The sequence below is a fragment of the Suillus subalutaceus genome (genome assembly GCF_016647625.1).
Source record: "Suillus subalutaceus strain FC151 chromosome Unknown DFJ58scaffold_25, whole genome shotgun sequence".
In the NCBI taxonomy this organism is placed as follows: domain Eukaryota; kingdom Fungi; phylum Basidiomycota; class Agaricomycetes; order Boletales; family Suillaceae; genus Suillus; species Suillus subalutaceus.
The window spans coordinates 182,024-198,367 of record NW_024540274.1 but is presented as its reverse complement, the minus strand read 5'-3'; the positions used below and the strand labels follow the sequence as shown (position 1 = coordinate 198,367).

The window sequence follows — 16,344 nt, the reverse complement described above, 5'->3', positions numbered from 1 at the left end:
CGTCAATGTTTCAACCTTGTGGGGTAATATCATTTTCTGTTATCAGTGCCATGGAGCAAGAAGGCCACATTCCGTTGCACAGCAGCTAATTGAAAGCGAAGGTGCTCAATCTAGAAGGAAATCATGGTAAGTGAATGGTAACATGTAGATGTATTGAACACCGACTTTCACAGGCGTTACGGGCCTCACTTAAGGTCGAAATTTGAATATGTTTGATAAGAATGTCCTACATACTGTCAAATGGAGGAAAACAAAAAAAAATGGTACTGGACAAGTACAAAAATTGAAATTTAGTTACGGTAGTGCAGTAACATATCACGATCATGCTGTTTCAGTATAAACCCATGTCCTCACACACCATCTGGCCAATCAATACCAGGAGATATGGAGGTAGGATACCTGACCTCGCCTTTGTGTCCAGCCCAGTCAAAATCGATCAATTGGACTTTGCCGTCCTTTGTAATCATGATGTCTGGCTTCCAAATATCACCAAAAACAAATCCCTGCTCATGACTGTAATCAATCGCTTTTGTGAGGTAGTGGTGAAAATTTTGAGGCAGTTTCGATACACTATAGGCTGTCATTCCGTCCACGTATTCCATGACCACCATCCGCAGTGTGCCATATGATGGCATGTCAGATGAGATATTGATTAGTCCATAGTACAAGAGCTTCAGCGCGAACCCTGCTTCAGCCATCACATTGTGGATGTCCTCACCATACCTGCTGACAAACTTCACGACGACATTGATAGGGTACGCCCCAACTGTCTTTGCCAGGTAAGTCACACAGGAATAGAGTTTAAAAGTCTGGTTAAGTCCGGTCTTTTGCCTTATTTGGAGGCAACCGGACCAGGACTGATAAAGACCGATATTTTAGTCTTTTTCGGTCCTGCAACCGGTTTTGAACCGGTTGCAACCTCAATAAGTCCAATAATAGTGTAGTACCTTTCAGGACCTTTCCAACAGTGGTCTGATCATGTAAAACAGTTAAGATTTGAGAGAGATATGAGCATTTTAAGAATACACCGCCCTAGAGCATGAGGCAAATATGAAATGTGTTGTGATTGCTTAAGTGGCTTAACAAAAGTTGTGCTTGAAGTCTAGACGAGTCTAGGACTAATCTTATCTTTTCAATAGGTTCACACATAAGCAAGGTATAAGCTTAACAAAAATCATTATCAGGCTTGTATTTGAAATATGAAAAATATGAAAGTCATTATAAGGCTTAGGTATCCCAACACTAATTGTAGTCCTAGTCTAAATGACTCTATTGCTAGTCTCATCTTGTCAAACATTCAAGGTTTGGGCAAGTTATAAGCCAATCTTTAATTTTTATGCCAACATCCTTCAATTTTGTGAGCCTTTCTGGTAATGCTCATATCTTTTTCAGATCTTAACTGTTTGACATGACCAAACCACCATTGGAATTGCCTGATTGACTACTATAACCCTACAACCCTAACCCTAACCCTAATACCGGTCGCAACTGGTTTTTATCGGTTTTCAAATTTTCATAAAGGTAGGCAACCTGCAACTGGACTTTTTCTGAAACCAGGCAACTGCAACTGAAGTCCAGTCTTTCATCAGGGAATTGACCCAAAAACGACATAGCATTATAAAGCTCCATCTAATATAAAATTCATATAATCTCTAATAATCTCTATCATAATTGCACTCAGCCTGACAAAGCTTTAGATAGGCAAGGTTCCGCTGGGGAAAACCACCAATGATACAATTATGATACACATTGCAAATATCTGTCATCCTTGACAAAGGTTTATAATGTCAGGCTGCCTCAAACAAAACTGTCATGAAATTGCCAAAAGTCTTAACACTGACACTCATTTTATCATTTTATATATCAAATCAAATTTTAATTGGGGTTGGGTGTGTACATATGTGGTATTGATACAGGAGAGAAGAGAGACATAGTAGAATAGAAGGTAGAGAGACATAGAAACATATCAGTTACCTGCCTCAAGAGAGAAAAGAAGAACCACCAGGAAAGGCCAGGAAGACCAGAGAGGAGGACCAGAGAAGGCCAGGGAGGAGGAGGGCCAGGGAGGAGCCATGAAGGGCCAAGGAGGGTCAGCCTGAGGGAGGAAGGCCAGGGAGGAGCCAGGGAGGGCCAGAGAGGGTCCAGGTAAGGTCAAGGAGGAGCCATGAAGGGCCAAGGGGGAGAACCAGGGAGCAGGAGGCCATGGAGGAGCCATGAAGGGCCAGGGAGGACCAGGGAGGACCAGGGAGGACCAGGGAGGACCAGGGAGGACCAGGGAGGACTAGGAAGGACCAGGAAGGAACCATGAAGGGCCAGGAAGGAGGGCCAGGAAGGAGGAGGGCCAGGAAGGAGTCATGAAATGCTAGGGATGAGTCATAAATAGTAGGGAGAGAAGGATGTTGGCCTGAAGGGCTAGAAGAGGTGCATAGTTAGAGTGTGAATGAGATGAGAGAAGACAAGTGTCGAAAAATGTGAACCACAACTTACATAAGCATCATGTGACATGGCTCCTGTAGTGCAATGTCATGCAAGCAGTGGTAGTAAAGATCAATTGGTAGAAAATTGTTGATACAATTATAAGACATGACATATCTACATCAGAATGTTGGTTTTTTTTGTAATCCTTGTTCATTTAATACCAATTTGTCATACTTATTAACAAGCTTTATCTTTGTATATAACCTTATATAATTCAATGGATTTTTGATTTGATTTTACCAACTAAATCTAGGGAAAGCAAGTTTGTGCCAATTTTAAGATGGCCAAGACACATCAAGGTGATATGTCTGACATAGTCATATCTTAATTCATATATGTGTGGCACCATGATAATGATATCTAAGGCTAAAACATGACATGTAATAATGATTATTGATTACCAATTATATCCAGTCATATCAACTTCAGGTTGATTTCCTGATGTTTAAAGTCCAGTTTTGGTCCAGTTGCCAGTCTTTTTCAGTCCAGCAACTGGACTTTAAAACACTACACAGGAAGGGCAACTTTCAAGGGGCTCTTGATATGTGAATCCCACAGAATTTCCATCACATATGTAGGTATTTGGGGTAGGGAAAAAGTGAGAGTGTCGAACAGGATGTGATATGTCATAGAGCGGCTCCTGGAGCTTGAAGATATCGTCATACCATTCTTTGAGCATGGTAACTGATTGTTCGAGTGTATGAATGATGCGAGCAACTCAAAGGCATTGATCGTGGTCGATTACAGAATGGGCCGGGATCCAGATGAGATCTGTAAGCTGTTGAATGATGCATTTCTCTGTAAGAACGGCGCCCAGAATTGCTAGCCAGGGTCCAGCATGAGCAACCAAGAATGTAGGACAATTGCATCTTAAATGAAGTTCCGAATTCTATGTAACAATTAGTAAAGTGAGCTTCAGAGTGTTGAATTGTTGTACCTGCTGACTTGAGATGCACAAAAAGGAGAAAGAGGCCTGGACCGCAGGGTCCGAACCTCCATCTCTGATCCCGTTCTTCTCCTCATTTACAATCAAGCATATCAAGGTATGCTGATGAGAAGTAAGAACCGAAGCATCGGGAATGCATTTGCCATCATGAGTGCACGCATGAATGAAAGGCTCTCCGATTACCTTCTCCAGTAGAGAAGTAAGATTCAAGTTTCATGCATGCTCATTTGAGTGTATGGTTGCAAATCTACACATGAGCTCTTGAACGGAAAGTAGTGTCTCCTCAGGTACGTCATATGTAGGATTAAATGCTTTGCTTGAGAAGTAAGTGAATGCTGGGTTGAATAACTCAATCGGTAGCACATGCATGTCAGCCGGGTTGTGTTCAGTGCAGCGGCCGTCATATATTTTGGTAAACCCAGACCTGGCCTGGATCTCGCGATATTGCGTGGATTTGGCAGCTGTTGAAGGGTTGGGACCAATGGTTCCTAGGTCAAGAACGTTCTTGAACTCTTTTAGTGGGCTATATTGTGAGCGGGTCAACTTCAAGAACAAGTCAGTATAATCTTACCTGTGTTAAGCCGCACTACAATGTTGGTTGCGTCTTCAATCATGGTAACACCAGCACCCCCAAACTCGAGTAACTGCACTGAATGTTATGATAATATGGATATGCTCATACTCTGATCCATCCATAAACACTTTGGATAGTTGAACCATCAAATTCAGCCGTACGCCACCCTTGACTTGATCCCCAATCGTGTTGAGTAAGTGCAGGTCGTTCATGTTGATCTTAACCTTTCACAGTATCAAATCATCAGTATCAAATATTCAGCATCAACGACTCACCTGCCATAACACAAGAGAATCAGTATCAATACAATCAAGTTGATTCTTCTTCTTGTCCTTGATAGCATCCGAAGCCATACAGCTAGAATGATACATCCAAACTGGACTATAGCCCTAAAACTGGGATACATCATTCAGTCTAACTATCCATGATCCACATGGATATATCCCTTGGTAGATCCCAAATGCTAGCATACACAGCCGCATTTTGCGCATTTTTGAAACTCAGCCATACTGTGCCTACATCAGTTAAAAATACATTGCTTCTCATATTAGGGCCTTCCCATTATCCCCACACCGCATTTTTGGCCACCTACTGTGGGAATTTCCCCACTACACCAAAAACATCACCTATTTTGGGAATCTCCACAATATCAATTATTCCCACACCCTTTCCACTTCACTGCAGCTTCACCACCACACCACAATAGGTCCCTGTGCATATATAAGTAGTAGTTTAGTATATATGTGTATAATATAATGTAATAGACCGCTTTTTTGTCTATTTGTGTGCCTACTCCTACTCTAGAGTCCTTTCAACATAGGATAGGATACAAAACAATTTCGCATTTTTGCCCCTTTGATAGGGAAGTGTTCTGGAATGTTCAGAATATGTTTATGAGGATATATGAGTAGTTTTCCATCTTTATTTGACCCCCTGAAGTGTCCTACATCAATAGATATAGCACATATGCAAGAAATCACAGAATATCTTTCCATTTCATTATTTCTAGGTGAACATATTCGGAAAAATGATTCCTCGGATCTATTCAACAATAGAAACAATGTATCAGGAGCCCAGGACTACAGGATAATCCTCTGTTGCATAGTGTGCCCTCCTTCTCCTGGTGGTCTACCTTGTGTGAAATTTTTTCCTGTAGAAGCGGACCTAAATTGAGGTGAGGGGTCTATTTCTATGTATATCTAGAGTAGATCTATCATATAGCTAGCCCAGGACACCCATAGGATCTCTCTACAGGAACAAAAAGATAGAAAATCGCATTTTTGACATTTTTGATGTTTTCAGTATCTTACCCTTGCATCTATGATCCAACCTGTTCATATATCATTAGAATAGTGTATATACTTACTTGTATGATGGAGATCAGTTCAAAATAGGTTGTAGGTTTGAGATGCTGCATATGCTTGCTATTTCTACTGATAAGGGGTCAATACCTTCAAAACATCGAACTTTAATAATCAGAAACTTGGAGTACATTTCAAATATATTCAGTATCATACACATAAATTTACAGAACAATCCAATAAGAATTGAGTGCTGAGGAAGCGAAATAGATAAGAAATTGAGTGTGGGAAACTTCAAAGACCCAAAACATCGAAAATGGTCAGTTGAGTAGTAGTCAGACTTTAATCCTAGGTCAACACACATTTACACTACATCCCTTCCACCCATCCTCTACCCTCAGGGCAATATGTAGTATAGCTTCCTTAGGTAGTTTACTATCCATCCTACATAATTTTAATGAAATCTTCGACCTGTATCAGCTATAAATGTAACTTTGTGTCAAAAATGACAATTGTCACTTTTCACACATATGTTCTTTTGCCTGTCATTCAGTCAATCATTCATGGATCTTTATAAAATATTAATCATATCATGAGGGACATATATGAGAGGTATCCCAGGTCTCTGATCACTTATCACAGGCTTTGCTATCATATAGGCATCTAATCAATAGAAAAGCCCCGTTACATTATATCTCAAATTTCCACCCTATATCTAGCTGATCCTTAACATGAAACACATATTTGAATGTACTACTGATTATATATGAACATGGCTGACCAGATGTGCAAGGGTAAGATACTGAAAAACATCAAAAATGTCAAAAATGCGATTTTCCATCTTTTTGTTCCTGTAAAGAGATACTATGGGTATCCTGGGCTAGCTATATGATACATCTACTCCAAATATACATAGACATGGACTCCCTGCCTCAATTGAGATCCGGTCCTACAGGAAAAAATTTCACAGGGGGTAAACCACCAGGAGAGGAGGGATGCACTACACAAGAAGATCTTTCTCTATGGTCCTGAGCTCCTGATACATTCTTACTACTATTGAATAGATGTTGGGGACAATTTATCCAAGTTAAGATAGCTAGAAACCAAAATGCGAACCTGTTTTGTGTTTTCCAATATATACACTGTACCTATTGATGTAGGGTGCTTCAGGGGGTCAAACAAAGATGGGAATCTCTTCATATATGCTTCTAAACATGTTCTGAATATACTGGGATACTTCTATATCAAAGGGGCAAAAATGCGAGGGTGTTCTTTACCCTATCCTATGTTGAATGGTCCCTAGAGGAGGAGCAGGCCCATAAATGAATCGAAAAAGCGGTCTATTATATTATATTGTACATATATATACTAAACTACTACTTAGATACAAGGGGGGGCTATTGTAGTGTAGTGGTGAAGCTGCAGTGGGGTGGGGAGAGTGTGGTGATAATTGATATTGTGTAGATTCCCAAAATAGGTGATGTTTTTGGTGTAGTGGGGAAATTCCCACAGTAGGCGGCCAAAAATGCGGTGTGGGGATAATGGGAAGGCCCTAATATGAGAAGCAATGTATTTTTAACTGATGTAGGCACAGTATGGCTAAAAATACAAAAATGCGGAGTGTGGGAATGATGTGGAAGACTGCAGTCCACCAAAGTGGGTATGTTTTTTGAATTACCACATGGAATATATCCTGGAATGACAAAAGGCTGAGTTTCAAAAATGCGAAAAAATGCGGCTGTGTATGCTAGCATTTGGGATCCACCAAGGGATATATCCATGTGGATCATGGATAATTAGACTGAATGATGTATCCCAGTTTTAGGGCTATAGTCCAAAAGGATATATCCATCCACCTACATGAGGTGAGCGTCCTTCAAATGGCCCACAGTGTTCGTGCTTTCAATATCGACAGGACAGACTTATTGTGGGTCATCCCCAAGGACCCAACAATTGAGTGAGAGTGTCTTGGACATGAATGTTTGAACAGAGAGATGAACTGTAGCTACGAACACTTGTTAGCTGCTGAGTTTATGGCCGATGTGTTCAACCATGCGCGTTGGTCACGTGATTTGAAAGTAATTACACTTCGTACTAGTTGGCTACTCTCACAAATAAAAATCCACGAGAGTCCAATTGTTTGGAACTCATGGTGGGCCCAGTGGTGGCCTGGAAGTGAGTGATCGGCAGAGAGCGATTTGACTGGGGCACCGCTACAACCGTGGCCCGCGGGCCAGGGTGTATCCTGACCACAGCATAACTTAGGAACTGTTGTGAAGACAAAAATAAATGACTACAGACACACATATGCGGTCCGCAGCATGATCTGTGAGATGGAATGCCACTGCAGTATGCCTCCAGATGGCCATAATGGACGTCGTACAGGACACGAGGTAGAAACGAACATGCTTCTACCACATGGCGTAGTCCTTCAATATGGGGTGAACATTCATTACTTTGCAACCAAAACGACCATGGACATGTCAACCTGCGTGTTATTATCATCTGAAGGCTCCACTGCATACACAGCTCTTGTCAATGCTGGCCTATCTCCACGTCTCTTCCTCGAAGTTGAGGCAAAAGAACGACTTCTTGAGTGGAAGAAGAAATGGGAGGAGGGGGAGAGGAACCGCGTGTCACTAGAGGATAAGCTGAAGAAACTTCAAGTTGAGGCGGAGCAGCAAATTTCCGCCCCAGACAAGGACACGAAAATTATCTGGCTTATGAACACACTGAAAAAAGCCAGCAAGGAAGCCGATGAAATCCAGATCAGGTTACTACTGGAGCAAAGCGAGAGAGAAAAGGTTCAGCAAGAACGCTCCAAGCTTGAAGATGCGGTTCAGAAGCTGCAGCAAGATCTCAGCTCATATCAGCAGCAGCTGCTGATGCGAGAGAGTGAGAATAGAACCATGAGGAACGAGCTGCAGGCCCTGCAGACCAAATTCAACGACCAAACAGTCCTTCTTAACGACTGCACACGGAAGCTACAGGGTGCGCAGGGATTCCTGAGCAAAGCCGATACGCTGGCAGAGCAAAGTCGTGCTTATTCAGGTATGTCTAGTCCTTCGGTTTGCAATTCACGAGAACATCATACGGTTACATACGCAATGGTTAACTCCAAAACATATGCATAATTCAAATTTTGACGAACATGAACTGATAATTGCCTCTTTGCAGGCGTGCACCTTTGATAATCTCTTCATGTATCTAATTCGTGATTTGTGTCCTATTTAATTCTTTCCAAATCACACCTAATGCTTTTCTACACACCGAACACTCCCAACCACCACCAAACCTTCAGAAAGGACGAATTCTACGTGCTGTTGAGCTCTGCAGGCCCCGGAGTGATTACACCTCAGGGACGGAATCAACACCTCCATGGAGTCCGTGATCACGCAAGAGCACATAAAGTGCTCGCGGCTCGTTTTAAGGGGATCAGCCAACATATGGCTGATGCGCTCCTGGTGAACCCTTGAGATCTTGGAGTGCGTAGGGTCTCAACATTTCGAACGTATTTGTGTGATTGATGGATGTGTTGTGCCATGCGTAGTATGTAGCAGCTGCGATGAATTGCAGGTTGGCTCTTTTAGAGTAGGAGAAAGCTTCAAGGCACGCTGCGTTACACAAGGTCGTGGCGGCTCACACCTCTCACAGGTAGACTGTAGTCCTTGCCGGGATACTGCTCTAGCAGGTCAATGGCCAAAACGCCGTATGTCAGAGCCTATACATCCCCAAAGATAAGCACAAGGAGCTGCATGACAACGCCCGGAAGCGTTTCTTCTTGGATGTGAGTGGTGGATGAGGGATATGGTACCGACAAAGACATCCCTGCTCCTATTCTCGCCTCCCTCGATTGACAAAGCTGCAAAGGAGCATGGCGACGTCAAGCTTGCGGTGTACCCAGAAGTTATTCTCACGACTGCCATTGGACGTGGCAGCCAAGCAACGCTTGCAGTTAGCAGGTAACGTCAGGGGAGGAGTCGAAGAGGTATTTGTGAGTCACGGCATAGAACATGTTTCACCTTGAGATGCTGTCGTGGAATAGGTGTCGAGAACATTGATCTACTCGTGCCTTAGAGTTTCTATAGACCAACTTGAATAGTTATTGTTTTGTCAATGCTGGGAATTTGGAGCAAAGCGAGCTCGATCCGTACTTGCCTTGCCACTCAGGACACGGCCGAATCCTCGGTTTATAGGAATAAAATACGTCAAATACTCGAGCAATTAACGAAGTTGCAAAGACTCTTCTAAGCGTACTAGATATAAAGAGGGGATGCTTGGGGTATGCCTCACAAAGTAAATACAATATCAAGGTAATCTTACAACAGCCTTTAACAGGTACACCGATGGGATGAAAGAGAGAAAATCAACAACTCGAAAGCCTATACCAGACGAAAGTGACACGACATAGTATAACTACACACCAATATGAATGAAAAGTATCCTCTGCTCGAGCGACACTTTCGTCTTCACGGCGTGTGTAGCACAATTGAGTGCCCAGGCCGCCTTCGTGCAGTCCATGACACCACCGTCCTCCAAATCCTTGAACATATACTTGTAGAAAGCTTCGATAACGTGTTTTGCGACAGCGTCGTCGACCTCCCACAGTGTGCCAATGACGCTCTTGAACCCTGAAAATTGCAATCCAGCTGCGAGGTGAATGACTTCGTCGGGCATCTCTTCATCGCCCACGGCGGTATGACTCGCTGATAAGAACGCAAACTCGGCGTGCGGAATATCTTTCTCCATAATGTCGAGCAGCGTCAGAGGTTTGTCTTTCATGGCGAAACGTGAATAGTAAGGCTGCTCACGGTCCTGCTTCCCATGACAAGCGAGATGCACCCAGGTGTTGCATTGCAAAGCGTCGAGTGCACCTGCTCGCGTGGCGTCGTCGCCGGAAAGAGTGGTGGGGTTGGCAGTCGTGGGGACGAGTTTGCGGACGAGCTCAAGCTCACTGTCAACAGTCAAGAGAGCCTTGCCTTGCCCCGCACCCGGGGAACTTTGCCCAATTACAACAAATGACGAAGTCGCACGTTTCTTCATCATCTGCCTAGATCTGATCAGAGCTGAAAGTGTCGGCGTGTAAGAACAGATATAGACGTCCTCCAGGCATAGTTCACGCCGTCCGTCTGCCTTCGTTCGAAAGGGGTGAGCTGCGTGGAGAGGAATGGAAGTGAATGTTGCAGTTGGACACAGCCAGATTCGAGAGCCGTTCGTTACTCTGAGATCACGCTGGAGGACGATGACGATGGGGAGCATGATCTCGTCCCATACTGTCCGCAAGAGGACTTGCAATTCCTTCCTCGTCTCCTCTGGGCGCATAAAAGATGCAAGTCGTATCTCCCTCACAAAGTCATTCTTGAGCTTCTCCAGATGTGTGAGAGTAATACGCGGGAATTGAACGTTGTGTGGCTCTCCTGACGTCGGGACAACGATGGCGCTTGCATGAGTATCGACTCGCAACGAGGATAATGACTGGGCCATGACGCGCTGCCACTTGCAAGTCTTCATATGAAGGAGGGAGTAGGAACCGCGAGAAATCTTGAAGATTGCGAATTTCAGCTACCACTGCTCCCCACTGCTCCTGAAGCCTCCTGTATTGTATCGCTGCTTGGTCAGCAACAGCTGGGTCAGCGCTGTCGGCAGAACCCTGAGCATCAGACAGGTGCTTTTTGATATCTGAGAGCTTGTGAGCTAGTTCCGGACTTGCAAGCTTCAGACCCTCCAACGGAGTCCTGAGTCGAGAGGCCAGTAACCACTGCCGGCCACGGCCCTGCTCCACGAGTTCAACCGCCTGTCGTAGATTGCCACGACGTACGGCACACGAAGCTGCATCTATTGGCAGTGATTTTGCACCACGAAAAGCGGCTGCAGCCTCGCGGCGAGAGATAATCGATGACTGCGTCATCACATGGTTGTCGAATAGCTCCAAGGACATTTGGTATGCTTCGAGGACAGAGTCATGTTGATGTACCTCAGCCTCCTCAACCCAGTGCAGAGCTGTTTCCAGTCGACACGGAAAGTCTTGAGTGGGATATCTCGATGCCAGTCTGAAGTTCTCTACGGCCAGCGACAGATCGGCGAGGTTGTGTTGCACTCGGTAACGAGACAGGTAGGCATTCTTCAGCCACGTGTAACTGAAATACCTGTCAGGGTGCAGTGAAGGAAAAGCCAACAAGGACTCTTGGCAGAGTTGAATGGCCTGCTCGACGTCTTCATTCTTCCGAGTGTGCGTGAAATGAGAGCAGAGGGTCGAGATCAAATTGTGAAGAATTTTGTGGCACTCTGGATCAACATGCTGTCTTAACCGAAGCGATTCGCGATAAAGATCAATGGCCTCGTTGATATCTTCGCTGGCTTTCAATTTGTCGGATCTAATTTTGAGCGCGAGGGTAAGGTTGTTGAGCGTGACGTCACAACGTGGATGCCCAGGGGGGCATAAAATCAGTGCCTCGCGATGCAGGCTGATTCCTCTGTTTATGTCATCAATGTCACCACTTCTATTGAAACGGGTGAGGAGAGCGCCCCCTAGGTTGTTCAACGAGTAATCACGAGATTCGTGCCCAACAGGGCGCAGGCGCAGTGCTTCTTCGTACAAAGAGATAGCTTCGTCGAGGTTGTGAGAGATGCCTAGATGATCAAAGCGGGACCGGAGTGAATAAGCCAGGTCATTCAGGTAGGAATCGCGTTCAGAATGTCCTTCAGGGCATAGAGAAACAGCTTCACGATGACATTGTATGCACTCTTCTAGATCAACAATGCTGCCGCGTTGTCGAAAGCGTGTTATGAGAGCCCATGCAAGCTTGTCAAGGGCTCTGGGACGGTCCTGATGGCCCAGAGGACAGAGATGGAGCACGACTCGCCGAAGGTGGAGGCCTTCATCGGATGCGTCTATTGGAAGGTTGTTGCATTCACAGATCACATAATCAACACCATCTGCCCCTGCCGCGATGCTACGAAGGTGGGAGCCCTCTGGACAGAGAGGCAGCAGATTGAAGTACAGTTGCGCGCATTCCTGGATATAGACGGCGGTGCACTCTTTCCTGTAGCGCAAGATCAACGCTTTAAGGAGGTGATAGATGGATAGTGGATGATCAGGGTGACCCTGCGGACGCAATGCAAGGGCTTCACGGAAGAGGGCAGTCGTAGAGTCGATGTCTTGAATATCCTTTAGACGATAACCCTCAAAGCGGGAACACGCGAGGTTAGTGAGAGCCACTGCGCGGTCAAGATGGCCGATCGGACACCGGTCCAGAACCAACTGAAAATGCTCCACAGCATCTACCAGGTGAGAGACGGTCTTGTTTATCACGTATGTGGCAAATCGTGCGTGGCCTGCATCCGTGTGTCGAGCAATCGAGCATTCATCAATGGACTACGGTTGGTGTTCCGTCACATAAGCCAACGGCACAGAGGCTACTGTCACTCACATCAAACAGTGCACCGTCCTGATTGTCAGAAACATGTACGACAGCGGTCTTTAGTGTGAGGGAAGGGCGAACATCACGGACAGGTGGGAAGGAAATATCTGCAACATGTTAATAGGTGTTCATGAGCGAGAAGCAAATCACTTACCGAAAGGCTCGTCTCCAGAATCGAGCAAGTCCTTCCATGGTGTTTCAAGTTGTCCGATGACTTCACCATTGCCTAGCATTCGATCGGCCTCAAAGGACGCCCTGATTTCCACTGATAATTCGGGTGATTCGTGTGACGATCTACAAACGGATAATCAGTCCTCACATCGCATCCAAAAGTCTCCACTTTACAGGGCCACAGCCTCAGTGTCGTCCCACACTATAGATTTGTCGGATGCTAAGACTCTGATGGTTGATTTCCAACATTGAGTCGAGTCCACATTGATGGATACGTAAATGCCTGCAGGAATGCGCTCAGAAGGGACTTGAAGATTGTTTCCGCCGACGACTGTGGATAGAGCGTGAGGATCACAAAGCGGATACGAAGATATGGAGTGAGTGGCGCACCTTCAAGTCTGATATACTGGCCTTCCAAATTACCAGACATGATGGTGCGATGAAGCAAAACAACAAGGATCGAGGATAGGTTGAGTGGTAGGTGGAGAAGATGGGGGTTAGAGATATCGCGGTTGTGAGTGAAGCTTGGTGGAGAAGTTGAATGTCCACGTGTATTTCTATGTTGAGGTCAGTTCGGCACGATAGACTTGCGATAGACGCTGGTAGCCTGGTATGATTGCACTAAAGTTCTTCTTGAGTATTTTAACTTCGCTTCTTGGCACAAATGCAGATCAGCGATATTTACTATTCGTCTGAGCCCAGAAGTGTCTCATTGATTGTATACACTACACAAGTGCAGTATATGGATCTGTTCGTTGCCGAAGGTCGAGAAAGTACTGATGCGGGCAGCTATGTGGCACATGGTCAAGACAAGGTGGACGCAGTGACAAAGGCCGTGGAGAATATGGACATAGTTATAAAATATAAGGAGATGCTTGATTGTCTGATCCTCATGCGGGATGTGTTTGTGTGTCGAGAACTAGCGAACTTGGACGGTGACAATGAAGAGAGCTAAAAGCAAAGATACGTATGCTGCACCTGTATTAAAACTAATGATCATTGGCGTGTGGGAGGGATGTACAGCAAAGAAAGAGCACGAGACGAGCCAACAACGGAAGTAGGTTTATCCGTACGCTTGTTGTACCTGGTGTGGCAGTATTGGTATCAGGAGCAGGAGGTGTCGTGGACGTCGGTGCGGCAGCATGCTGGGATTGCGATGGTAATGACTGAGCCTGGCCTTGTGATTGGCCGTGTGGCTGCTGTGTTTGTGTTACCGTCCGCGGAGGTAGCGACTACTAGTGTCTGTATAGAAATCATCGAACTCCAGTTATTGGAAATAAACCCGAATAGATACATACCCGTTTGTCCCGCGTTGCAGCAACTTCAACGACACGAGAGAAAACAGATCGCCTTGGACGCTGCTGGAGTTCGGTTGCTTCATGAATATTAGAGGGAGTGCGGCGAAATAGCGTCGAAAGGTGGGCAATGAGCACACTTGCATTCCCAAAAGATGGTGCGAGAGGGCGGCGGTGGCGGGAATTGTGGCGGGGATGGGTAGAGGAACGGTTACCGTTTGTTGCGGAGGACTGAGATCAAGAGGTCAAAACAAGAAGTGATTTTGAAACGCTACTAGTGACGCACATGGTTATATCGCACATTAGTACTATCAAAAAAGCCAGATTGATAATCCTCTTCGTCACGTGTGGCATCGGTCTAGAAAGCCGATGCTTACAGCAATAGAACAGGCCGAGAAATACGCCACGTACGTCTATCAACTCTACAGCCTGCGAGGACATTAGCATTGTGTTATCAAAAAGTCTCGGGATTTAAACGCACATCAGGAATGGGCAGTAATAGGTCTTTGAGACCAGCTTCTTTGAGGACGGCGAGAACGTCCCAGACGTACACATTGTTGTTCTCGCCACCAGTGACTAGCAACTCTCCATCAGCTGAAAAAGCTGCACATTCCACAGTAGTACGGTGTTTGTGCTGAAGGGGTAGTCCAACTGGGAGGTTGGTGTCGAGATTCCACAGACGCGATGTTTTATCATCTGACACACTTGCAAGGAGGCGGTCGTTCCGAGATAAGGAGATGGCACGGACGACTTTTGTGTGACCTTCAAGAATGGCGGTCTGCTGCCAAGTGGTTGTGTCGAATATCCTGATCGGGCCACGGGAGGCAGAGATAAGTCTCTTTCCGTTCGACACCCATGCCAAACTGAAAACTGCTTGATCGTGTTCGAGTGTGTCAAGCAGGTTGCCCGTCTTGGCATCCCAGATTTTCACCGCATGCTCATTGTGTCCTCCTGTGGCCATTTTTGTTTCATCGGGCGAGTACATCACCACATGCACAGGACTCGTGCCCGGTCTTGATTGGACCGATGATGGTTTCTTCGCTATTGATATTCCATACTCTTGCTGTCCCGTCCCATGACCCGCTCACGACCCGCTCGCGATCGGCACTCCAGCACACTGACAGTACTGCCGTAGTGTGCCCTGTCAATTTAGCGATGACCTTCCCCGTCTCGACATCCCACAACCTCACTGTCCCGTCTGTGCTTCCACTTGCAACAGTGTCACCGGTCGGAGACAATGCTATTGTGCACATCGCCTTCTTCTCCCCCTTATCGCGCCAGCCCTCCCCAATCTGTGCCCCGCTCTCCAGGTCCCATAGTCGGAGTGAGCCGTCCCACGAACCTGTAATGATACGTCGTCCCCCAGGCAGGTGCACAGCACCTCTTACCCAGTCGGTATGGCCTTGCAACTTCTGACGGGGTACGACTATCGGTGTCTCGCTGGTCGAGGAAGACATGATCGGCACTCAGAGTCTCGACTGCAACAGATTCTGGACTGCGGTATGCGGGAAAAGTAGCCTAAGGTATCGGAATTAAAAGCTCCGGGCTGTCCGGCGAAGGCAAAGATTGCTAGTGAGTTCGATGGGCCGTTCTTATTTCACATCAATGCTTGTCAGGAGCGCACGACGCATAGTTCGTGAGACAGCTTACTTACAACAATTCAGTCCTAACCAACAGGACGGCTTCGGGTCGTATGTAGGTGCTGCTGAGCACGTGCTTTGCGGAAATCCAAAGTCGCTGGTAAGCAAGCGGTCAGCTTCGCTTTGCAGATTAGCATATCGCTCACGAGAAACGCCGTATAGGAATTCTCACCGATGTACTGTAATCAAAAATGCAGGGTGTTGACTGTTGGCTGAGCTGAGATAGTAGGAATAGTGAAAGATGCCATCCGTTCGAGTCGTCTTTTAAGGTGCATCCCATGTGGTATCATCGTGTTTGCTTTACAGCTAAGCGCCCAGATCTGATATCGGCAGCGCCGGCATATGCATTTTTTCCATACTGAAGGTGCTACGTCGTCGGTTGTACATTGTAGGAGAAGTGTACGGACCCTGGAATGACACGCTCGACATTTGCATGCTTCGAAATTCGAACGCTTCAGTCGGCACAGCAAAAACCAGGCATGAGGAGATTGGTTAATTGATCACTAAGTCGATCCAGG

General features: G+C 45.9%; 6 protein-coding genes across 6 annotated transcripts; 2 read left to right on the top strand and 4 right to left on the bottom strand.

Annotated features, from left to right (window-relative positions):
* Window positions 1-350: 350 nt before the first annotated feature.
* On the bottom strand, window positions 351-746 carry DFJ58DRAFT_656728 (uncharacterized protein; the record flags this gene model as incomplete). The annotated part of the gene is made up of 1 exon (XM_041381934.1): window positions 351-746. A coding segment is annotated over one exon (396 nt), but the record flags the coding sequence as incomplete, so codon positions are not given.
* A 2,891-nt stretch (window positions 747-3,637) lies between these two features.
* DFJ58DRAFT_725252 (uncharacterized protein) lies at window positions 3,638-4,351 on the bottom strand (the record flags this gene model as incomplete). Its single annotated transcript, XM_041385214.1, has 4 exons — window positions 3,638-3,936; window positions 3,996-4,068; window positions 4,127-4,222; window positions 4,274-4,351. The coding sequence occupies 4 exons, from the start codon at window positions 4,349-4,351 to the stop codon at window positions 3,638-3,640; spliced, it is 546 nt and encodes a 181-aa protein (XP_041246555.1).
* A 2,928-nt stretch (window positions 4,352-7,279) lies between these two features.
* DFJ58DRAFT_225894 (uncharacterized protein) lies at window positions 7,280-8,492 on the top strand. Its single transcript, XM_041379337.1, has one exon. The coding sequence runs from the start codon at window positions 7,621-7,623 to the stop codon at window positions 8,431-8,433; it is 813 nt and encodes a 270-aa protein (XP_041246554.1). The 5' UTR covers window positions 7,280-7,620; the 3' UTR covers window positions 8,434-8,492.
* DFJ58DRAFT_225895 (uncharacterized protein) lies at window positions 8,493-8,905 on the top strand. Its single transcript, XM_041379338.1, has 2 exons — window positions 8,493-8,784; window positions 8,850-8,905. The coding sequence occupies exon 1, from the start codon at window positions 8,554-8,556 to the stop codon at window positions 8,773-8,775; it is 222 nt and encodes a 73-aa protein (XP_041246553.1). The 5' UTR covers window positions 8,493-8,553; the 3' UTR covers window positions 8,776-8,784; window positions 8,850-8,905.
* Window positions 8,906-9,483: 578 nt separating this feature from the next.
* Window positions 9,484-13,596, bottom strand: DFJ58DRAFT_912467 (CHAT domain-containing protein). Its single transcript, XM_041395275.1, has 7 exons — window positions 13,577-13,596; window positions 13,282-13,512; window positions 13,066-13,222; window positions 12,875-13,014; window positions 12,730-12,827; window positions 10,866-12,674; window positions 9,484-10,804 (listed from the first exon to the last, which is right to left on the bottom strand). The coding sequence occupies exons 2-7, from the start codon at window positions 13,319-13,321 to the stop codon at window positions 9,716-9,718; spliced, it is 3,333 nt and encodes a 1,110-aa protein (XP_041246552.1). The 5' UTR covers window positions 13,322-13,512; window positions 13,577-13,596; the 3' UTR covers window positions 9,484-9,715.
* Window positions 13,458-15,455, bottom strand: DFJ58DRAFT_775025 (quinon protein alcohol dehydrogenase-like superfamily). Its single transcript, XM_041389408.1, has 8 exons — window positions 14,892-15,455; window positions 14,668-14,837; window positions 14,598-14,615; window positions 14,473-14,544; window positions 14,190-14,417; window positions 14,125-14,133; window positions 13,754-14,090; window positions 13,458-13,524 (listed from the first exon to the last, which is right to left on the bottom strand). Exons 1-7 carry the CDS (start codon window positions 15,169-15,171, stop codon window positions 13,881-13,883), a joined length of 987 nt encoding a protein of 328 aa, XP_041246551.1. The 5' UTR covers window positions 15,172-15,455; the 3' UTR covers window positions 13,458-13,524; window positions 13,754-13,880.
* Between the last annotated feature and the right edge of the window lie 889 nt (window positions 15,456-16,344).

Excerpts from the sequence above, each read along its gene's own strand:
- DFJ58DRAFT_912467 (XM_041395275.1), bottom strand. The coding sequence starts at position 13,321 with ATGTCTGGTAATTTGGAAGGCCAGTATATCAGACTTGAAG. Across the intron at positions 13,015-13,065 it reads GACACTGAGGCTGTGGCCCT|ATCGTCACACGAATCACCCG; the intron begins GTAAAGTGGAGA and ends ATCCGTTTGTAG. Across the intron at positions 12,828-12,874 it reads TTCTGGAGACGAGCCTTTCG|ATATTTCCTTCCCACCTGTC; the intron begins GTAAGTGATTTG and ends AACATGTTGCAG.
- DFJ58DRAFT_775025 (XM_041389408.1), bottom strand. The coding sequence starts at position 15,171 with ATGTACTCGCCCGATGAAACAAAAATGGCCACAGGAGGACACAATGAG. Across the intron at positions 14,838-14,891 it reads GAACGACCGCCTCCTTGCAA|TTGGACTACCCCTTCAGCAC; the intron begins GTGTGTCAGATG and ends CCAACCTCCCAG. Across the intron at positions 14,418-14,472 it reads CTAATGTGCGATATAACCAT|TCCTCCGCAACAAACGGTAA; the intron begins GTGCGTCACTAG and ends TCTTGATCTCAG.
- DFJ58DRAFT_225895 (XM_041379338.1), top strand. The coding sequence starts at position 8,554 with ATGCTTTTCTACACACCGAACACTCCCAACCACCACCAAACCTTCAGA.
- DFJ58DRAFT_225894 (XM_041379337.1), top strand. The coding sequence starts at position 7,621 with ATGATCTGTGAGATGGAATGCCACTGCAGTATGCCTCCAGATGGCCAT.